Raw genomic sequence first — 23000 nt, 5'->3', positions numbered from 1 at the left:
ATCATTATGTACATAAAAAAGCTTAAACAATATATTTCGATCAAACTTTTGTAAGTTTTAATTGGATTTCGATCATGACGACATAGAACCTTATTTGTAAGAACATCGCAAGATGATATCTTCGAACAGCAGCCCGGAGTTGTAGACGTTTCGTGGCGCACAATATCGAAGCAAGCCGCATGCAACGAAGTATTTATTTTATGATATTTTGTTATGTTTGATGTTAAACCTCAGTATGAAGTCGCTGGAATGTTGTTTTGTTATTCAGCTAAACCCCAATTCCAACTAATTCAAATTTGTATTCCTCAGAGTGCTCTCTTGAAGGCGCAGTTATTGGTTACCTACAATGACTGCCAATCTGAATCATTGGCCAATCTGCTGTGTGGGAAACTTTTCCCCTCCAACGCGGCCAGGCCGTGGCTGCCGCCGGACCCGGCGGACCGCTACGCGACCGCATCGTCACCCCACCAGCTGATGGGCGTAGAACCATCCCTTCCGCCCCGCATTACCGGGGGCCGGGGGCGGAATGCGGCAGCGGCCGCGCTGGGCCGCGCAAACATCCGCAGGGGAGGACGCGGCGCGGCGAAACCACGGAGCGGCGCAGCAGCGCGACCAGCGGAGAGTCCATGAGCCCCAGGTGCCTCCGCCGGCGCGGGTGGACCCAGCCGGGCCACCTGGCACCGCCCCTGCGAGCTCATCTTCTTCATTACCTGTTACGATCACCTGGCCGGCCGACTCCCACCGTTCGGCGCCGCCTGTCACTTGGAGGGGAACAACAACAACCCCTCTGGGCAGCAATCAGGGCAGGCCGGCGGCCGGACGGACCGTTACTAGGTCGAGTCGGCGGCACCATCTACTTCCTCGTTCTGCTCTGCACTGTTCTGCTCTGTCCTGTTCTGCCCTGCCATGTTCTGTGCGCTCTGTCCTGCGGGACTAGCCGTGCGTGCCGCGCCCGAGGCAAATGCCAACCGCCGGAGGCGCGGTATATAAGCTGAGTCCCGCAGTGATCCCTCTCTCTCTTCGCTCTCCACTCGGGAGCTACGTTGGAGTTTTGGAGTGCGACGTGTGCGTCCAACACACCCAACCAATCATGTAAGTAGATGGGTGCGGCCCTTATTGGGGCAGTGTATATATAGCCATGGTCAGTGTAATCATGTGTGCTTATGTAAATAATTACTTTGAAAACTTGCACAGTCTGTTGTGGGACAAATGGTGGGGGAGAGAATGAACGGCGAACTGAACGGAACGGCACGGAACTCGGCAAACGTAACATAGAGCGGCTCGGAAGCTCAAATAAACGCTACCTTTTAAACGTCATGGTTAACTTCGGCACGCCACGCTACCAATAGTAATCCCAACCGTAGCAATGATAGAAATGAGGAACGTAACAACTTATAGAGAGAAAAAATAGTTTCACAGTGGTGGCAGCGGTGGGATTTCTAAAAACTGACTTGTTTTATTTTAAGCACGCCTAAGGCGAGCTAATTAATCTATTGTCGGTTCCGCTCCAAATAGGGCGGCGAACCCAACGTTTTGTTTTTGTTGGTTTTTTATTGCAATATATTTCTTATATTATGATCTTGTTATGCCTTTAATATTAAATGTAAGTCATGTATGTAGGTATCGGGCCGTTCATGTTCGCAGTGGTTCATCTCCCCCAACCTGTCCCGGCCAGTGGGCCAGGCGGGCGGCTCGGCCCTCGCGGTCAGTCACCGCGGGGTGCCAGCGCCGGCTCGCGGCGGTCCCGCGGCAATTAGGCCCTGCCCTCCGCTCTGTCTGATTGGTGTAGGGACGGAGGATGGGCGTGGCCAAATTGAGTGTGGGGCTGAGGGGTGCCTCTGAGGACAGTGTATGTCCAGGTGTTCTTCCGCGTCATCACTGAGGTTTCTCGGGTCCATTCGTGCTTTGTGCTGAAAGCAACGAGTTTTGAGGTGAGCGATGGAATTCGCACTTATCGAAGTCGCGATTGCCCTACCAGTGACCCGGGACGATTGTTTATGAGGGACCGGCTGCCGTCTCATATTGCAAAGTGTACACGACCCAAAAGCCCATCAACTGAGCGGTAGGCCAAGCGCGGCTTCGGGCCAAACGTTGTGTGGGGTGAAGCGCTGCTCCACGCCTGATTGGGACTGCAGCCCATCAGAGCGAAGTGGGCATAAACAATCGTCTTGTGTGAGTCAATACCCGACTAGAGATGGGTTAGTTCGGGGGTAGAGGCCGTGTGTCCATAACGCTACTCGTTTCTTATTCAGGGCTTTCAGCACAATGACCGAACCGGAAACCCGGAAACTGCGAACGGGAAACGCTGACCATGGGAAAGCATAGATTGACAGTTTCTTCCAGAGCATTACCGGACCACGCGTTGGTCAGGATGCGAGACCACTGCTGGAGACGCCAGCAGCGGAATGAGAACGGGCTGGAGGCGGTGGAGGAGCCGCAGCTCCGGGAGGACTATTCGTCCTCCTCGGACGCAGAGTCACAGGTGGTAGTGACCGAACTGACTCCACAGGTCCCCCAAGAGAGGAGGCGGCGGCAGCCCACGAGGTCTCAACGGATAGGAGACCCCCTGACCGTTATAGTCCCTGAAGACCTATATGGCCTTGCCCTGAGGAAACTGAGTTGGGAGTAAAGTAAGGATAGCATTAGCAATCAGTTTGCGCCCCAGTACGATGGTACATGGCTTCAAGTGTATAAATGTGTTTATAAGGCGAACAGACATTCCAGTGGATATTGATTCCAGTGCCTTTAGCACGGCTATCGTTAGCGGAGAAACAAGTACGCAGGTAGGTAACAGACTGTAGGGCTCGCAAGTCGCAAGTGTCTAAAACGTTCTTGATGGTTTAATATTGCTTACTGCCAAACATGCAAGCGTTGCAACATCGGCCAATCAAGTGGTCAGATGCAAGGGTACAGTGCATTAGCTGCTAAAGTTACCGTAACAGAAATGTGATTAAATGTGTTGAATCATTTTGCCTAGAGGACTATGATGTTGTTAATGAATGTAAAGGACGTGGTGGCCTATTTGCTCCTAACCTTGTCCAAGGTAGGTACAGCACATTTATTTTACCAAATACCGTCTGCATACCTATGCCTTCCGGCGAAGTCAATGTCTTTTTTCAGTCAGTCTAAATGGAGTGCCATGAATAAGAGTGAGCGCTGCCAGAAGGCCAATAATTGCATCCGAACGCTGAACTGCCGAGACTAACTAGAACGCCAGGTAACGGTCATAAAAGTACAGCTCTATCGAAACAAGCATATTTGAACAACTAGATCAATTCCGCGGCAATGTCCATCCCTGGCCGTTTAAAAATGACGAGATTTGAGCAACGATGTTCTGAGCAAGCTCAGCCTCCCGCGATATCATGACTCACAGCTGTCCGGTGTATGGAGCGTCGGCTCTAGTTGCAATACCTACTTGCAGTGGCAGATAGCCAAGCGCCAAAGGGTTGCAAAGACAGCCCAGGCAGCACAAAGTGCACACCTGCTGCTCGCTCTTTGGGACCCTACAGCAGTGAAACCCATCGGCGTCCACAGCGGTGGTCTCCGTCTTCAACATGGGTCGACTCCATTGCAGATAGGAGGAGTTCGCGTCAGAGTGAGCTATCACTGTCTGGAAGGTCACCATTAGCGGGCTAAAAGGGTCACAAAGTCATGGCAAACTGTCCAAGCACAATGGTACTGGCACCTGCACACCGGCAGTCTTGTGTAGTCCAACAAATGGGACGGTCAACTACGCTCGGGACAGAGATGCTCGGCTGTCACTAAAATGGCATCAGTGATGGGACGTCACGGAGTCGCCCAAAAATTACATTAATATACATATAAGTTGTACAATGCTTAAGGACTAGAATCCAGTGAAACGTTTGTTAACGTGGCAAGGCAAGAAGCCGATACTTTGTGTTTAATTGTCCGAGTTTGGGATAAGGATGCGAATATACGGCAGAGCTGAGAGCGCTACTCGCACATTCAAAGGCACAAGAAGCCAATACCCAAAATTAAGCAAAGTCATAACCAGTTATTACTGAGGCTCGACTGATTGACGCCATTCCGCTCCTCTCACGACCAAGTTTAAATCCTAGTTTCCACTTTGGTTCCAAATGGCCATTTGTTTTGTAAATGTAAAATGACGAGGACGTAACGCATGTCATGCAGTACCAAAGCGACAGCAACGCAGTAACGCAGTAAGAAATACTAAACCATAATTAAATGACTAGTGGAAGCAGTACCCGGGGCAGAGCTAAACTGAGTTTTGGATCTCCCAATTCAGTTGAAATATCAACATGTCCAGGATTTGACAGGTGCTCTATGACCCACAGATCTACCCGGAGTTCGGAATCGCTCTGTCATCTATATTCATCGGAGGGATGTGGGAAACTTTTCCCCTCCAACGCGGCCAGGCCGTGGCTGCCGCCGGACCCGGCGGACCGCTACGCGACCGCATCGTCACCCCACCAGCTGATGGGCGTAGAACCATCCCTTCCGCCCCGCATTACCGGGGGCCGGGGGCGGAATGCGGCAGCGGCCGCGCTGGGCCGCGCAAACATCCGCAGGGGAGGACGCGGCGCGGCGAAACCACGGAGCGGCGCAGCAGCGCGACCAGCGGAGAGTCCATGAGCCCCAGGTGCCTCCGCCGGCGCGGGTGGACCCAGCCGGGCCACCTGGCACCGCCCCTGCGAGCTCATCTTCTTCATTACCTGTTACGATCACCTGGCCGGCCGACTCCCACCGTTCGGCGCCGCCTGTCACTTGGAGGGGAACAACAACAACCCCTCTGGGCAGCAATCAGGGCAGGCCGGCGGCCGGACGGACCGTTACTAGGTCGAGTCGGCGGCACCATCTACTTCCTCGTTCTGCTCTGCACTGTTCTGCTCTGTCCTGTTCTGCCCTGCCATGTTCTGTGCGCTCTGTCCTGCGGGACTAGCCGTGCGTGCCGCGCCCGAGGCAAATGCCAACCGCCGGAGGCGCGGTATATAAGCTGAGTCCCGCAGTGATCCCTCTCTCTCTTCGCTCTCCACTCGGGAGCTACGTTGGAGTTTTGGAGTGCGACGTGTGCGTCCAACACACCCAACCAATCATGTAAGTAGATGGGTGCGGCCCTTATTGGGGCAGTGTATATATAGCCATGGTCAGTGTAATCATGTGTGCTTATGTAAATAATTACTTTGAAAACTTGCACAGTCTGTTGTGGGACAAATGGTGGGGGAGAGAATGAACGGCGAACTGAACGGAACGGCACGGAACTCGGCAAACGTAACATAGAGCGGCTCGGAAGCTCAAATAAACGCTACCTTTTAAACGTCATGGTTAACTTCGGCACGCCACGCTACCAATAGTAATCCCAACCGTAGCAATGATAGAAATGAGGAACGTAACAACTTATAGAGAGAAAAAATAGTTTCACAGCTGCTTATAATCCAGTTTTAGGCCGGTAGTTGGTTTTGAAGTAGTAGGTAGAAAAATTAAATTTCTAACTAGTAGTCCTGCTTAGAATCTAAGCTTAGACAGTTATCTGTGTGACACTTTTTATAAATTTAGTCTGAACCTTTTGTTTGGAAGGATTCACAAGCACAGAGCCCCGCCCCCCGCTTAGCGAAGCTTGTTGCGTTGACCCTGCCCTCTACCCTCTGATCGTGCAATTCCAGTTCTATGGCAGAATTTAGAGCCCAAAGTTTAACATGCACACATAGCCATGCACGGCCCTGTGCATCACATTGAGTGTGCTGTGCCTATGACAGTTCGGCTCACCATGGAACGTTTCCAGACTTGAGACTTTATATGTGAGGCTAAGACTGTATAAGCCCATAAAGCTTATGAAGCTTACACTGAGTGATGAGGCCTCGACAGAATTGAGGAAGTGCAATCTGGCTGTCCAATTTTATTGGAATTCAGCCATTTGTTCCTGCACCACTAATCACTTATGAATAGAAGCCACTAGGTAGAGCTATCATAAAGACAACATTAAACATTTCACACCACAATGAATCACAAGAACCACTTAAATAACTTTTGTTTATTGTACATTTTTAATGGGGTAACCACCTATTTATTAACTCTTCCTTAAAGGATAGAATATAATACCAATACCTAGGCAACTTTTGAGATGGTAATAGAGTAGGTATGTTGCTAGTCTGTTTCCACCTTGTAGGTGCCACAAAATACTCTTCTCCTCTGGGAACAGTTAGAGGCCAGTTGACCTTTGGGGCTTGTTTCAACATATAAATAGTTAATAGTTTCAACCAAGCTCCCTTGTCTGCCTTCTGTTCACTCCTTGATCTGCATTCTGCATATTACACCTTATGGAGGGCCAGATATTTCCAATGCAGGTTCAGTCAAAATCAACCAATCCTGCAAGTGCAACAATTAGAATAGGTACATACCTTTCCAGCACTGATTGGATGGTTCTATGTACCACTATTGAATAATTGCATGTAATACCTAACAGGTGAAAAGTGATGTCAAATAGCATTGGAGAGAGGGAGCGCGATCTGGTGTCTGCCAATCTGTCCACTGGATTTGACCCAGATCGCAGCAATCGGGAACGACGCAAACTGAAAAGGAAAATCTACTCTAATGGGTGAGGATTTATCTTTCTTATTGGTTCCCCAAGCATTTATTACCAGAAACCATCTTGCTCTCATTTTGGTCATAGTACCTCCATGAGGATTGAGGAACCATAACTATTTGATTATTTGGGTTCTCATAGTTGTGCTGATAGATCTTAAATGCAGTGTCCACTTCTACAATCTCTGGCTTGTCTGTTAACAAAAATGAATATTACTTAACCCCACATGTTTTCCAGACACCTACCCGGGCGTGTCCTTCGCCAGTGGTTCCCCGACACTGACGCGCATGGGTTCCGGACAAAAAGTCAAATGATAAAAGGTAAAAGGATGATTAGTCAACAGACATTACGTCAAAAGCAAGAAGTCAAAAGTCTTAAAAGTCAACAGGTAAAAGGTCAACAAAGAGAAAAGTCAAAAGGCAAAAAGTTAAAAAGGATAAAACGTCAAAAGATAAAAAGTGAAATTGCCAAAAAGTCAATGAACAAAAAGTCAACTAGCATAGAAGTCAAAAGACAAAAAGTCAAATGGACATAAGGTCAAAAGACAAAAAGTAAAAACGGCAAAAAGTCAAATTGCCAAAAAGTAAAATGGACAAAAGTCGAAAGACAAAAAGTGAACAGGACATAAAGTCAAAATCCAAAAAACCAAAAGGACAGAAAGTCAAAAGGACAAAAAGTCAAAAAGACATATAGTCAAAGTCCAAGAAGTCAAAAGGACAAAAAAATCAAAGGGACAAAAAGTCAAAAGGACAAAAAGTAAAGAGGACAAAGGTCAAAAGACGAAAGGTCAACAGGACATAAAGTCAAATTACGAAAAATCCAAAGGAAAAAAGCCAAAATCCAAAAACTCAAAAGGACAAGTCAAAGAGACAAAGTCAATGACACCTGGATCATCAGTCATTACATACATGAGATAACATTTACAAACAGCTGTACACAATTAAGCAGGATGCTGCACAATATAACCTGCATCATTGGACATTGAAGCGAGACTGCCTCCATTGCGCGACTGATGGGGATTCCCATGGCCCGCAACCGCGACTCAGCTGATCACACGGGTCACGGGCATGCTTGGCTGAAATCTGACACTTACGTGCTAGGTGGGAACTCGCTCGCATCGTAAGGTTGTCATGAGGCAGCGTTATATGATCCTTCGAGACAACTGGCTGTCCCAGGCGCAGTTTACTGGAATTATTTCAACAAATATAGTAACCCGGAATATTATCGATACGAAAGGTTCGCTTGTTCAAATTTCCTATATTGTGTAGGGAGACGTTTCTTATCAATTGATTCCGTCACGGGTTCTATTAGCGATTTCACACTTTTATTATAGTTCAAGCGTATTGTATGGTACTATTGGTAGTTGGTACAATAGTAAAGCGCGTCGTTTCTTTTAGATAGGTGGAAGTTGGAACGAGAGGCAATTGTGTGATTGTCGGACTGTCCTGCCTTGAAAGGAACGCTCATATCAGCATCAACAGACAACAACCTGTTAATATTCACGGACTGCATACAATTAAGGTGAACAATTTTCATCGAAAGGTACGGACTGCATACAATTAAGGTGACCAATTTTCATCGAAATGTATAGGTCAATTAAGTTATCGAGATGCGATTGCTAAAAACACAATTTTTAGGACCTCGGAGCTGTGACGTCCAAAGAGAGGTGACAAGTATAGCGCATTGTGGCCACCAGTTACTGTCCCTCTCCTTCATCTTCGCCTCCGCCCTACGTCTCCTTATCGGAACTGCCCCCCCCCCCGCCACCAGCAGGCACAGTACGCCAACTTTATATAGATAAGTTCACATTCCCAATATACTTTTTAAAGCAAAGTAAAAATAGGTAGGAGCGTTCTTATCGGTAGTGTCGGGGCACATACGGGGACGCGCCGAGAGTATAGGGCCTTGGCGCCGAGACGCGCTGACCTATCCGTGCTTCTATCCTCAGGATACTGAATTCCTTCTCCTCCACGCCGCAACCCCCCTCCGGGCTGGACAGGCAACTTTATCTCATGCGGGCTGCTCCCTTGGAGCGGCACCGCTGCTCCTGAGGGAGCGCACCCCGTAGCCGGGTGCAGTGAGTGCCTTGGGGCTGGATGGCCTGTCCTCTGGACGGGCTCAGCCCCGGCGACTCACTAGGGTGCCTGCCCAGACCAATGTCTCCCCCTAATTCCTATCATCCTTCCGGCTCTGCAATGGTCTTGACGACCGAAAGGGCCTAACCCAACAAAAAAAAAAAAAAAAAACGAGACGCGCTATCACTATGCGGTGCAGCCGGCGCGGCGCCCAGCGGGCGGCGGCCGGGGATCAGGTGGCACGGCGCGGGTCAGTCGCCGACCGGAGACGCGGGCTGTGGCGTACTTGTACCGACTTAGTTATCGACTGCTGTTGAAGACTACTTTTTGCTGTTGACTACATTTTGCGCATCAACTTTTCGCGCACCTATTAACTATTTGCTTGCTGACTTTTTGTGTGTTGACTTTTAGCGTATTGACTTTTAAGCATGTTGACTTTTAGCGTGTTGACTTTTAGCATGTTGACCTTTCGCGTGTTGACTTTTAGCGTGTTGACTTTTAGACGTGTTGACTTTTAGCGTCTTGACTTTTTGCGTGTTGACTTTTTGCGCGTTGACATTTTGCGTGTTGACTTTATGCGTGTTGACTTTTAGCGTGTTGACTTTTAGCGCGTTGAATTTTTGACATGTCGGCTTTTTGTCTCTTTGACATTATGTCTTTTGACTTCTTGCGTGTTGACTTTTAGCTTGTTGACTTCTGGCGTGTTGACTTTTTGGCAGGTTGACTTTTTGTTCATTTGACATTTTGTCCTTTGACTTCTTGCGATGTTGACTTTCTGTCTGTTGACTTAATGTCCTTTGACTTTTTATCCGTTTACTTTTAACGTTTTGACTTTTCATCCGGGAATCGACGCGCATTGCCTTTCGCCAGCCGCAAGCGGACGCTGTATGACGAGCGCGGCTACCTGGTGAAGAGTGACCAGAACGTGTGCGACTGCCTGCAGCCCGACTGTCCGGGCTGCCACTTCCCCTGCCCCAAGTGCGGCTCGCCCATGTGTGGACACGAGTGCAGGTCAGTTGGGAGCGCCGCATCGGAGGCGTGGCGGGATATTTTACGTTCTCACGTGATGTGGGCTTTGTGTACAACGCAGGATTTATTCGTTTTTGAACGTATTTAATCGTCATCGTCTTTAGACGGCGGTGAACTTCGAATGCTCAAGCGTTGGTGCGTTTCGATGTTTTACGTCCTAATGAGGTGCGTTTCGATGTTTTACGTCCGTATCTGTTTTTGCAGAGTAAACCGCAAGTGGATGTACGACCAGGTCGAAATTGAGGGCACCGACAAAGTTCTTCGCAATCGTTTCCGGGATTGAACCAGCTCGAAAGCCATCGATCGGTTCAGTCACCACCGTCCGCAGTTGATCTCCAACCCGCACCAGTGCGCGTCTGCTCAGGCAGTGAGAATCTGATCAGGCAGACGCTGGGTAAACTTGTGTAAATTCGCAGTGTCAGGTTGTGACACCGTAACATACAGACGGTCGTATCTGAGGATTCGATCGTCAGTCCAGTGCTGTGCCATAGACTGCTCAGCGTTCTGAGGTACCGAGCCGGACAGCTGCGGGCGGCCGGCGCCCGGCTCAGAGATGGCCTCCGGGGGCGGCAGTGTGCCGACCGTGCTGCTCGGTCTGGAGGACGCTCCGCTAAGCCCGGCCGAGGAGAGCCGCTCCGACCTGACCGTCAGTCGGCTGGGTGGCCGGCCCGACTGGCCGGCGGACCTCGCTCCGCCGCCGCCCCAGCCCGCCTGTGACCGCTGCGGCCGGCCGCAGCCGCTGGTGACGCAGATCTACGCCCCGATCGGCGCCTCCGCCTACCACCGCACGCTGTACCTGTTCGCCTGCGTCAGCCCCGAGTGCGCGAACGAGAGCGGTGCCTGGCGCTGCCTGCGCGCGCAGCAGCGGGCGGCGGCGGAACGCAGTGAGCCGGAGTCGACGGCGCGTGCCTCGCAACCCGCCACCGCCGCCGCCGCCGCCGACTGGCTGGACTCGGCGGACGACTGGGGAGACGGTGACGGTGGGTGGGGAGATGACGACGGAGAGGTGGACAATAGCAGCGCGGGAGGAATTGATAACGTCCGGAGTAATACGGGAACGGGAGGCGGCGAGGATAACCTGCAGACTCTGACGCCTAGTCTCCAGAAGCTGGCGTTGGATGTGGACAACGCGAACCTGGCGGCTTCTGGTGACCCGCCGGCCGCGTCTGCTGAGGTGGAGCCCGCCTCTGAGGAGGGTGTCAGCCCGGAGCCAGTGGCGCCGCCCACCGGTGACCTGCGCGCGCTGCTGGCGGCCCGGCCGGCGCCGCCCGCCGGCACAGTCACCTTCCGACCGACCTATCTGAGCGTCATCGAGGAGCCGGCGCCGCGCGCGGCCGCCTCGCACCACGAGCTCGACCTGCTGCGCCAGTACCAGGCGCGCGAGGGCGTCAACATGGCGCAGCTGTCTGCTGGCGGCGGCGGCGGGGGCGGGGGGACGGCCGCCGCCGCCGCCGAGGTGTACGAGCGAGCCGCGCCCGCGCACGGCGACCGGCTGCTCTACAAGCTGATCCAGCGTCTGGAGCTGTGTCCGGCGCAGGTGCTGCGCTACGGCCGGGACGGCGGCGCGCCTCTGCCGCTGGCGCCGCTGCCCGCCGGCTGGGCGCCCGTCTGCGCCCACTGCGGCGGCCCGGCCGTGTTCGAGCTGCAGCTGCTGCCCACACTGGTCTCGCGGCTGCGCGCCGCCGACTCACAGGGAGCCGAGCGCACCGGGCTGCTAGAGTTCGGCACGGCCATCGTCTACACGTGTCGCGACAGCTGCTGGCGCGCCGGCGACCGGCCGCGCACCGAGACCGTGCTCGTGCAGGCCGAGATGCAGTGAGGAGCGGCTCAGAGACCGGCGGTGGTACAGGGATGGGCGAGTGTTTACTCTGACTCGCGGTGGCGCCCAGACGCAGGGACACGCTTCTGCCAGGCACCGCCCCCAGCGCTTTCATACGCTTGCCACTGTTCCCACATCCAAACGTGTACCGCAATGCAGCTTCCATTGCTGTTCACGGCTTAGTCAGCAGTCAATAAACTGTTATGATCATAAAACCCGCACCTGTATTCGTATCATAACAATGAATGCCACACGTCATAATATACTGTATAATAATTAATTACTTGTAATCTGGCGCAAGCACTTGGTGCACGTAACAACACACGGGCAGTCGTTCGCTGCCGTTCAGGCCGCCGCACGGTGACAGCTCTAGCAGAACGGCTGCTGTGGAAAGGCTGGACGACTGAAACCCACAGCTTAGAACCAACTGCCGCTGAAGTTAGCCAGGAATGATGGACTCGGCTTGATCGCGTCCGCCTTCTTCGGGGACTGCTGAGAAGCCATCTGTAAATACACGCGTTCAGTTATCGGATTGCCTAAACATTTTACTAGCCTTTGAAGAAGAAACACTTGTGTGCAATCAGCCCCCCATTACAGTGATAATTATCATACTAATTGATAACTGCTCAAAGACATCGCTTACCCAAATAAAAATCACCATGACCACCAAAGGCGGGCGGCAACCGATATTCAAGGCACCCCGGTCCTCACTATCTCCCTCCCCAGAAGCGGTACCTTATCGAGTCGGGCCGGACAGGAGGGCAGCGGGCGGGGCGGCCGCTCGAGCGGCGCCGAGTCGGGCACCGCCAGCAGACTGAAGCGGACCGGTCGGTCGGCCAGCGCCAGCAGGCTGTGCGGCTCCGGCTGGCCGGAGGCGGCCGGCGCGGGTCCGGCGGGCCGGGCCGGGCCGCGGTCCACGCTCAGCGCGCCCAGCACCGACTGCCGGCGGCGAGAGCGGGCTCAATACTCGCGAACAGCCTCGATACACTCCATCGACACACGGCTCACAGTGTCTGTCCTGACCGGGATCGGGCGGCCGTCGGTACCTACCTGAGACTGCTGCGTGTACTGCCTCAGGTACTTGACGGCGTGCGGCCAGCACACGTTCAGGTCGAACGGATCAATGTGCTCCTCAATCGCCTCGCACGTGCTGCCGATCTTCTTCGTCAGCTCCTGGTGACGGGAGATAGATGCATCAATGATAATTGTTACACTCATGAGAAGCTAATTCATTCAACCCTACCTGTCTGCAGCTGTTAGACTGTAGCAATAAATTTACTTATTATTCGGACTCCTTTCGTTGAGCGACATCTCGCATTTCTTGAAAACCGCGCGGTAAAAAATACAAATTCGGTGCGTTAACCACACACACGTGTCACACCCGTCATCCTATAATCGAAACCCACCTGATCTCTCGCCGAGGCCAGCGTCTTCAGGAAGTGAACGTCGACCAGCGCCTGTAGCGCGTGGTGCTGAGAGGGCGGCGTGACGTCAGAGGCCGCCAGGTGGCGGCAGTAGACGTCCACCAGCCGGCGGACGGAGCACTGCACCAGCTGGCCCTGAACCTCCCTGGGGAAGGAAGGGGAGGCCGGGTCAGTACGGAGACAGAGCGGTGGAAGGAGACGATAGAGGTGGCAATTCGAGAAGCAACCGATGAAATAAGTAAGTAAGTGAGTGGGTGAGAGAGTGGGTGAGAGAGTGGGTGAGAGAGTGGGTGAGAGAGAGAGAGAGCGAGAGCGAAAACGAGAGCGAGAGAGAGAGAGAGAGAGAGAGAGAGAGAGAGAGAGAGAGAGAGAGAGAGAGAGAGAGAGAGAGAGAGAGAGAGAGAGAGAGAGAGAGAGAGAGAGAGAGAGAGAGAGAGAGAGAGAGAGAGAGAGAGAGAGAGAGAGAGAGAGAGGGAGAGGTGGGAGCCGTGCGCGGCCGTACCTGCCCAGCGTCATGGAGCCGAGTCGGTTGACGTCGGTGGCCAGCTGGTAGAGCGCGGAGGAGAGCGAGAGGCGCGGACAGCGTGGCACCCGGATCACCGACTCCACCTGCTCGCCAGAGTCGGCCTCCTCCGTGATCGTCACGGCCGCCCACAGCTGACGGCGGGGTCAGAGGTCAGGTCATCGCCGCCCACAGCTGGCGGGGCAGGTCACAGGCCAAAGGATCAGGTCACCACTGCTCACAGCTGCCAGGAAGGTTAGGTGTCAGAGGTCAGGTTACCTTCAATCAACGAGAAGAGAGAAACTTGTATTGGGATAGTCTGTCCTTAGATCGCGATGATCGTTTAGGATTAGTGGAGACAACAAGCAGCACCTTTCTGTAAGACAGTTCGTGCCAGCCGGACCTTACTTCTCACATCCTCTATAGCGTAATTCACCATTTGCCATCTTACCAATCGCCCGTGAGACCACGCCCGCGCTCACCGCAAAGTCGCTGAGCTGCGCGTCGGTGGCCGTTTTCAGGGCGTCGCTGAGCTGCTGATCCAGCTGAGCGGCGCGTGCCTCACACCAGCGCCTCATCAGCGCGGGACGGACCCTCAGCAGCTGCTGGGCCAGCTCCTCCCAGAGGGCGCGACCGGCCCCGGACGGCTGCGGAGGGGGCGGACATAGTAACTATACTGGAGCACGACACAAACGCCAAGTGGCAGGAACGATGAGCACTGGAGACACATCACCGCGAAACGAATATACCAGAACAATGTATAGAAACCAATAATTAGCACTCAGTTAGCTACTAAGTGTTAGTTGATATAAAAAAGCTGATGGGCTTAAAATATATGATTGTGAAATACGATAGAAGCATCGTCAATGAGGCAGACCTCAGGCATGAGTCAACTACGCGGCCCTAAGAGCAGCTCACAAGCTGACCCCAACCCCACCACCTCGCACCTGTTTGCCGCGCGCGGTGGCGTCCAGGCAGAGCGGCAGGTGGGGGCACAGGTCAGTGACACCGCGGGGCACGCGGGCCAGCAGTACGGCCGCCGACTGCTGCTCCGGGGACTCGGCGAGTCGCTCCAGCTCCGTCAGCAGGCTGCGGGAACCGAGAGGCGAGTGAGACGTCAGGCCAGAGCCAGCACAGGACTAATTCAACACAATGCATGGTTGATCATAGCGCAACAAATGCAGCTACAAGAAAAACAGCTGCTAATACACCTTTGAGAGCGGTAAATAACCTAGTTGGCCTCACTCTCTTGGCCTCACTTTCTTGACATCTTTCATTCATTCATTCATTCATTCACTGAGCATTTTTTAGTTTTCATTCATTCATTCATTCATTCATTCATTCATTCATTCATTCATTCATTCATTCATTCATTTTCTTCCCCCCTCACCCGTCCAGCTGAGCGCGCGTCTGCTCCCGCAGTGTCTCGGCCAGTCTGCCGGAGTCCCGCCACGGGTCGAAGGGCGGCGGAGCGGCGGACGGCGCGGCCGCCTCCCCGGGCGCCGGCCGGGCCGACTCGGGCCTCTCCGTGTAGTGGCGCACGTCCGTGAGCAGTGCGTCCAGCCGCGAGTCGAGCGCGGCGCACAGCTCCTGGACGGGACCGCAGTGGCCACGCGCGCGCAGCACCAGACCTGACCGGAGGAACGGGTCAGAGGATGGCTGGCTTGTGATATTTATTCACTTTCGATGATAACACAAAAGCAAATATTCTAAATAGCCATTTGGCTATTTAGCTATTTAGAATGGCTATTTAGAATATTTGCTTTTGTGTTATCATCGAAAGTGAATAAATATCACAATGTCTGACACGATACGATGGCTGGCTTCATAGAAAGGCCGACTGAGCAAGGAGACTGAGACTGGGTGGTGTCGAATCAGGACTGGGGTAGGCTGTTGGGGCATTTAGCGGTGGCGTGATGTAAAACACTGACTTTGGGACCAAAGAATACCATCCAACATGCGTGGCCTTTCATAATCCGTATTATAAGAAAAGCTATCAAATACGTTTCAAAATAACGGTCATGCTAGGAATCAAAGAAAAAATCATCCAGGCCCTGTAATATCTCGCCCGCTCACCTGGCAGCGACTGCTGGTTCCTGTGTCGGTAGTTCATCCAGCCGCTCACAGATGGCGCCTCGTTAACGTCACTCCACCGGTAGTCGACAATGTCCACCGCGGACTTCAGCCTGCGGACATTACATTCGTGTCCTAGTAACCTACAGGGTGTCCCAGAATTACCCGGACATTTATTTTCGGGCTGAAAGTACGACTGCGCTCGCTTCCAATGATATCCAAGCATCATACTTTTATAAGATATCCCTTAGCTATCGAGATTGGGGACTGTGTGCTTTTGGTGGCCGGTAACGACTCGAATCAATTATTATCCAGAGTCAAGTAAGAGTAGTCCTTTTCCGTTTTCAGCTTAAGCCACTAATAGGCAACCATGGTGAATCAACTCCCATTCTCAACTTTGTAAACGGACTTTCGGCATGGTTTTTGCTGGAGAGCTTCAGCAGCTCATCTGCAAGCAGTTAGGATTGAGCAAAGCGCAATTATATCAGTTAACGAAGCCAGAGAGAGCAAGAGATTAACCTGATTGACAAGCTTGGGTTCGGCCAAAAAGGGCCATGCACCAGTTGTCAAACAAGTGGCTGCTTGTCATAGACAACAAACGTCACCGATCTAGCTAAAAACTAGCTAAACAATAGATCAGGATTATCTACACAACATCCGTCTACTTTGCACCACTATCTTCGACAAAATTTTGGAATTTGGGGTCCTTCGCCAGACAAATATGCGAAAACTACGGGAAAAGCAGCGTAAATCACTACAATTCATCCCAAAAACATAACATATACAACAAAACAGTATATTGAGGCACACTTTGTGGTCTAACGAAGTTATTATGTCATTTGAACCGCCCGAAAAAGGCTTGTGTGAACGTCAGATGGCTACAACGCCCCAACAGCAGAGACGGCCAGGCACCCGTCGAAAATCAAATTGTACGACATTTTGAGCCACCGTGCACTCATTGGGCTTGATATGATGGCCCAAAGACAACCGTTAGCACAGGGTACTACTGCGGTAATATTCTACCAGTGCGAAAACTGGATGCCATGAACCAAATGGCCATGAACGGGTTTGTTTTGGAAACCAAATCTGTTGGAAGCCAAAGGTTGCGCAATGTTCAGACATGGAGCTTCTCCACTCCAGATGTAAAAAACGCAGCAAAAGTGGCGTAGGCAGAAATTTTTGTTTTGGGGGATAATACCTTATGGCCTGGGAACACTTTGATGTCAAGTTTATCTTATATGATCGTATTATCCTCCGGCAAGAGGTCAAAGAAAACAGGCCTACACCCAGTTTCGGGAGACCCGTAAAACAACTGAGACCAGCAATGGCTGGCATTTTCCATCATTGTCGGCTGATCTTGTAACAAGCGTATCTATTGCATGTGCTATTTCACAGCCACCCTAGTTGACTATATAGGACGGTAAAAAGAAAAAAGCGCAATCATGTTTGCCTTATTTTATACGCTAATTAACAATGTCCGGGTAATTATGGGACACCCTGTAGTTTAATTACCGTCAACCTGGTTCTACTGCTCATCTTATTTCGTTACAGGTCAAATTAACACAATTAGGAGCTGAAACCTAATGCCTCGCATACGAAGAACAATGGCATGCTGCCATAAATCTCCGATTTGTCACCAAATCACCCACCTGTCGCCGGCTTTGACCGTTTGCGCCAGTGATTCTGTGACGGCCGAGAAGGCCGAGCTCAGACCGGCCTTGATGTGCTGCTCCGCCCGGACCAGGATAGCCTCCCGCGGAAACAGCTCCCAGATACTGACACAGAGTGGAGGTATGTTATATTTTTCAACTGAGCAGCAAGTGTGCCCTATCGCTTCCTTCCCAGCTGTTCTTTTATAGTTATTAGGCCTACCTGTTAGGTCCCACAGTCACATATCTACTTTATCGCTAGCATTTCAGTATCAAACAGCTCTTGATATCACCGTAAGCTAACCACCAATGCGTTCCATGTCCCGCCCTTCCGTCGCTGTTCACGTTACCTGAGCTCGGCGCCGGTCAGTGTTCGGCAGATATCCCCCCAGTGCTGGCGGTGAGGGTCCTCGGAGAGCACAGAGTACACGCCGTCCCGCACAGACGCCAGGCCCTTCACCGACGGAACGCCCTCTGTAAGCAGACAGCCGGGTACACTCTGAGCTCTGCATCTAACGCTGAGTGGCTGTACGTGACACGCAAAACGGCAGCTTGGTATCAGAAAGTAAGGTAGCGACTAGCGAGCATCATTCGACCTAAGAGCCGACGCCAACTGTACATTTATAGTGGGGTTGAGTATCACTTCACAAATGGCTCGAGATTTTGAGCGAATCCCCGAAGCTTTTCCATAGTTCAGGATCTATAAGTGACCATTACATTATTTTATAACACCCGGAAATCGCTCGTTCTGAGCCCGGCTCTCAAATCCCCAAATCTCAAAATTGGATCATCAGCACTCAATAGGCTGACCATGTCTCCGATGCTATAAATCAGATCCTCGTCAGTAAAAGCCCAGCAGCTTATTTCCCACTGAACGTCGACAGACACCGGTTCTAATACTAGACTTACCGAGGAGCTGTGCGACGCGGGGTCTGAGCTGCTCGGCGAGCTGCTGCAGCCACTCGGATACCATCGTCTGCACCTGGTCGGCCGGCAGAGACGACTCGGCCGCCGCTACTGACGGTCTGTAGAGGGGAGGGAGGGGGGTCAGAGATAAACGGAAAGACCGACCCGGCCGACAGCGACGTCTGAAACTTTATTGAGAATTAGCGCGCTTCATTGGATTTGAATAAATTGGAAATCTTAGTTCTTGGTGGAATTTCGTCACACCTTCCGAAACAAGTACGATATTCGTCCATAACGAGCACTCATTGAAACACAAAAACCGGTGACACTGTGGTTTTACTGCGTGTCTCTGCGTATCTCACCTGTATCCCTTGATGTCGGCGGAGAGGTGCCTCATGGCCACCGACCCGCGGTCGTCCACCAGCTCGAACGGCTTCTGGTTGGCAATCACGTCCCTCAGCCGGGTGACAAACTGACCCTCCGGGCAGTCGTTCAGCGGGTTGTGGCCTGGGAGCAGCGAAGCATCAGTTTAACGGGAGCTCAAGTCTCAAACGTAGTTATTGTGAAGACAGGGTAGCCATAGAAAACAGCCCCTAAAACAACAATAGGAACGAAACACAGCAAAACAGTTATGACATAAGCCTCCCAATTACTTCTCCAGACAGGAGTGTAGCTTCCATAATGTCCTTATTTTACCTACCGACAAACAGCGCCATGACGAGCTGCAGCGTGTGCAGCAGCAGCCGGGCGGCCCTGGCCACCTGGCGCTGCACACTGTCCTCTGCCGAGTCGGCGCGTACCGCCGCCAGCACGGCCTCGCGCCGCTCCCGCAGCAGGTGGGAGCAGGCGGCCCGGGCCGAGGAGCCTTCGAGCAGGGCGGCCGCCACCAGACAGGAGCCCACCAGCTGCGGAGAGAGGGAGGGAAGGTCAGAGAGGGCGGGACACACCACACAGGAACCCATCAGTTGATAGGGAGAGAAAAAGGGAAAGAAAGAAAGAAAAAAGGAAATAAACGGCAGAAATCGGAATAAGACGACATTTCAACGTCATACCATCAAACGCAATTACTTTTCCGCGTCATTCTCTCCCGAATATTTTTATTACACAAATTGCATTTCATCCCAGCCCCCATCACTATCCAAACTCACCAGTTCGTCCCAGCTCGTCTCGTCTCGCTCCACCCCGCCCCGTCTCACCCGGTCCGTCCCCTGCCCGCCTGTCCACTGACCCACCTCGAGCTCCCACCGCGAGCTGCTGCAGCGTGGCGACCCTGACGGCGGTCCGTCCCCTGCCCACCCCGCCCGTCCACCGACCCACCTCGAGCTGCTGCAGCGTGGCGTCCCTGACGGCGGTCCGTCCCCTGCCCACCCCGCCCGTCCACCGACCCACCTCGAGCTGCTGCAGCGTGGCGTCCCTGACGGCGGTCCGTCCCCTGCCCACCCCGCCCGTCCACCGACCCACCTCGAGCTGCTGCAGCGTGGCGTCCCTGACGGCGGTCCGTCCCCTGCCCACCCCGCCCGTCCACCGACCCACCTCGAGCTGCTGCAGCGTGGCGTCCCTGACGGCGGTCCGTCCCCTGCCCACCCCGCCCGTCCACCGACCCACCTCGAGCTGCTGCAGCGTGGCGTCCCTGACGGCGGTCCGTCCCCTGCCCACCCCGCCCGTCCACCGACCCACCTCGAGCTGCTGCAGCGTGGCGTCCCTGACGGCGGTCCGTCCCCTGCTCGCCCGTCCACCGACCCACCTCGAGCTGCTGCAGCGTGGCGTCCCTGACGGCGGTCCGTCCCCTGCCCACCCCGCCCGTCCACCGACCCACCTCGAGCTGCTGCAGCGTGGCGTCCCTGACGGCGGTCCGTCCCCTGCTCGCCCGTCCACCGACCCACCTCGAGCTGCTGCAGCGTGGCGTCCCTGACGGCGGTCCGTCCCCTGCCCACCCCGTCCGTCCACCGACCCACCTCGAGCTGCTGCAGCGTGGCGTCCCTGACGGCGGTCCGTCCCCTGCCCACCCCGCCCGTCCACCGACCCACCTCGAGCTGCTGCAGCGTGGCGTCCCTGACGGCGGTCCGTCCCCTGCCCACCCCGCCCGTCCACCGACCCACCTCGAGCTGCTGCAGCGTGGCGTCCCTGACGGCGGTCCGTCCCCTGCCCACCCCGCCCGTCCACCGACCCACCTCGAGCTGCTGCAGCGTGGCGTCCCTGACGGCGGTCCGTCCCCTGCCCACCCCGCCCGTCCACCGACCCACCTCGAGCTGCTGCAGCGTGGCGTCCCTGACGGCGGCGTGGCAGCTGGAGAGGATGGTGGCGCGGAACCGCTGTATGGCCGTCCACTGGCGCACCACCACCGGGAACTGCTTCATCACGCGCTGACCCTCGGCGCCGTGCAGACGCTCCACCTGCAGACCTGGCCGGGACAGACGGGGTCAGCGTACATGATGCTGCGTTTTTATCTCCTTGCACATTACTTTGATGTTATTGCGTGTGCTGTGTAACATGTATGACTCTGTGGCGGTAATAGCCAACCATGTTGGATCCCACATCGATCAGCAATACAATACAATACAATACAATACAATGATACCGGACGGGGTAGTCCAGGAATGAAAACCAGGTCACATGGCTCAGATGGCTCAGAGTCAAGATTACTTTACTACTCGGTCAGTCAGACGGTTTTTCTTTTACCGACGATACTCACTTCGACAAACACCATAAAAGCTGTACTTCACGGAATCGGCCGTATTTCATCAAAATTATGACATCCCTGAATTATAAAACGTTAAATCACAAAGGATGTTTTGACACACACTCAAACCATAAGTGTGCCACCACAACCTGCCGCCGCACCTGTGAAGATGTACTGCGCCAGGAGGTGCAGGAGCGCGGCCGTCAGCGTCTCACGCCGCTCCACGCGCAGCCACAGCGTCTCCGGCATGTCCATCAGCAGTTTGACGCGGGCGCCGATGTCATACAGGCGCCGCTTGCGGTCCTGCCTGTTGGGGGATTGGGATGGGTCAGCAGATGGAGTGGGAGGGGGTTGGGGATGACAGCGAGGTGGAGATGGAAGAGACTGAGAGATAGTAACAAAGGAGGGCATGGAGATGGGAATGGAAGGAAACAAATATCTGGATGGGGGATGGCAGGGGATGAGGACAGGGGCAGGGATGGCATAGGGCATTGCATGGCAGAGAGATTGGGATGGCAGGTCACAGGGTGACAGGAAAAATCAAAGGGTAATAATGGTTGCCTGTGGTAGGTCCTTCAGAACAAGATTGACAGACACCTGTCATAAAAGTTGGTATTTTTCCTGCAGTCATCAGCATGAATGTAACAACAATAAACCAGCTGATGCAGCATCATAAAAATGTTTTCTCTTCATTCTCTTATAACTCAGTTACTTGTCTAAGCTGCAATCCTCCAATTTGTCTTACCTGGCTATGTCCTTATCATCCCTGCCTTTGAATCCAATCAGCCCCTGATGCTGCAAGTGACTGCAGCCAGATTCAATGTGCTTCACATGCTGACAAATCTGTTCTGCACACTTTTGCATGTCCACTATTGAGTCAGCCGCCTCTATCAGGTCTCTGTAACGCTCACTGAAACAGATCAGGGTATAACAATTGATTATAATTGATGCTCATTACCCAGACTGGAAAAAATCCATACTCTTGACACTAGCTGTAGGTACAGTCCACAGCAGAAGTAATGTGTGGTTTCAGTCATGGGTATGTTCTGCTTCTGAAGCCTAGGAACGATTAGCCAGACTGCAACAAGACTTTAAATGTAGCTTACATGTATCTTCACCCTTGCAGCTACAACTTTATCTGTTGACGTCTTCCTTTCATTCAGTCCGCATTTAAAAATCGTCGGTCATAGCCATCCGTTGAGATTGGTAAAACCACACATTACTTTAGCTGTGGGCTGTACTCCTCAGGAACTCCCATGTGCCAAAATTTAGCAGATTTTGTGCCAAAACTTTAACATGATTTGCACTAATAGTTAAACCTTATAAGTGCTGAAATTCAACCTTATCACCATTTAAGCACCTATGTTTAATGCCAGAAACACTGAAAAGTTTTATAACAAATGGCAACGGGACTGTATAAAAGACAAGTTGAACAAAACAATTTTTCTTGAGTTCATAGCTCTTCCAAATTAAGATGAGAGGACTTGAGTCTGGAATACTGGAGCTGGTACATGCATATGATACATTTAATTGCCCCAGCCATTGCTTGTTAAGCGTTGGGTGAGGTTGCATCATTTTCCAAAATTCCTTAGTTGTAGTCGGGTTCAAGTTGCGCTGAAAGTGAAAAAAGACCTAGACCTCACCTGACCATGATTCGCAACTCTTCTCGTTCCTTTTCAATATTCTGTCTGGTTTCTTCCAGCTTTGCCTGGATTTCAGGCACAGAACATTGTTCAAATAATGCTTGTATGTCCATGGTAGAGCTGAAATGGCAGAACCAAAATGAGCTGTCCGTTTTGGCGATGGTGTCATACACTTAGCAATTTAACTTAACATTCTTGTCAAGAAACACAGTATCAGACATCACAAATACCTCATTCTGATTTCAATCAAAATTCTAATCTAAAGAGTGAAGAGCAAGACCCTGATAAGAGAGAGAGACTGAGGATTGGAAGTCAATCCCTCTCCAGACACGTATCACATTGGCTATGTTGAATATCAATAAAGTGTTCAAGTAATAATAAAAACGCTAGCGTTGATAGCTGCTTACTGCAAGGTCCTCCCTTGATTTGCGGTTAGCATCAAACTGCATCAGTATTGGAGCATTATAAACATAATATTCATCAATATTATGAATTAGCTGAGCCAGATATGTCGAAAGAAGTCAGCTGATTGAAAGGTACAGCACTACGAATTTATTCTACCGAGTCGCATGAATTTCGCATTCATGATCCGCATTTTTTCTCGAGAAATTCTCGAGAATGGACTACGGTTTTGAGAT

At 52.5% G+C, this 23000-nt stretch overlaps 2 protein-coding genes across 5 annotated transcripts; one reads left to right on the top strand and one right to left on the bottom strand.

Annotated features, from left to right (window-relative positions):
* Positions 1-12: 12 nt before the first annotated feature.
* LOC122390065 (programmed cell death protein 2-like) lies at positions 13-11765 on the top strand. 2 transcript variants are annotated; one of them, XM_043382684.1, is made up of 4 exons: positions 13-189; positions 6443-6574; positions 9508-9648; positions 9871-11765. In XM_043382684.1, exon 4 carries the CDS (start codon positions 10220-10222, stop codon positions 11483-11485), a length of 1266 nt encoding a protein of 421 aa, XP_043238619.1. In that variant the 5' UTR covers positions 13-189; positions 6443-6574; positions 9508-9648; positions 9871-10219; the 3' UTR covers positions 11486-11765. The 2 variants fall into 2 exon arrangements, with proteins under 2 accessions (XP_043238619.1, XP_043238621.1); XM_043382686.1 differs by lacking the exon at positions 13-189 and adding an exon at positions 193-233.
* Positions 11685-22828, bottom strand: LOC122390064 (conserved oligomeric Golgi complex subunit 1-like). 3 transcript variants are annotated; one of them, XM_043382681.1, is made up of 19 exons: positions 22770-22828; positions 22363-22482; positions 21465-21629; positions 20881-21026; positions 20283-20440; positions 18740-18944; positions 18402-18546; positions 18043-18158; positions 17484-17607; positions 17134-17259; positions 15488-15597; positions 14802-15042; positions 14359-14500; positions 13894-14058; positions 13412-13566; positions 12892-13054; positions 12536-12658; positions 12221-12424; positions 11685-11989 (listed from the first exon to the last, which is right to left on the bottom strand). In XM_043382681.1, exons 1-19 carry the CDS (start codon positions 22799-22801, stop codon positions 11903-11905), a joined length of 2727 nt encoding a protein of 908 aa, XP_043238616.1. In that variant the 5' UTR covers positions 22802-22828; the 3' UTR covers positions 11685-11902. The 3 variants fall into 3 exon arrangements, with proteins under 3 accessions (XP_043238616.1, XP_043238617.1, XP_043238618.1); XM_043382682.1 differs by lacking the exon at positions 22770-22828 and adding an exon at positions 22643-22706; XM_043382683.1 differs by lacking the exon at positions 22770-22828 and adding an exon at positions 22593-22699.
* Between the last annotated feature and the right edge of the window lie 172 nt (positions 22829-23000).

This window comes from Amphibalanus amphitrite, unplaced genomic scaffold (genome assembly GCF_019059575.1).
Source record: "Amphibalanus amphitrite isolate SeventyFive unplaced genomic scaffold, NRLGWU_Aamphi_draft 000381F_arrow, whole genome shotgun sequence".
Taxonomy (NCBI): domain Eukaryota; kingdom Metazoa; phylum Arthropoda; class Thecostraca; order Balanomorpha; family Balanidae; genus Amphibalanus; species Amphibalanus amphitrite.
The sequence above is the reverse complement of the archived record's forward strand: the minus strand, read 5'-3'. Positions and strand labels throughout refer to the sequence as shown.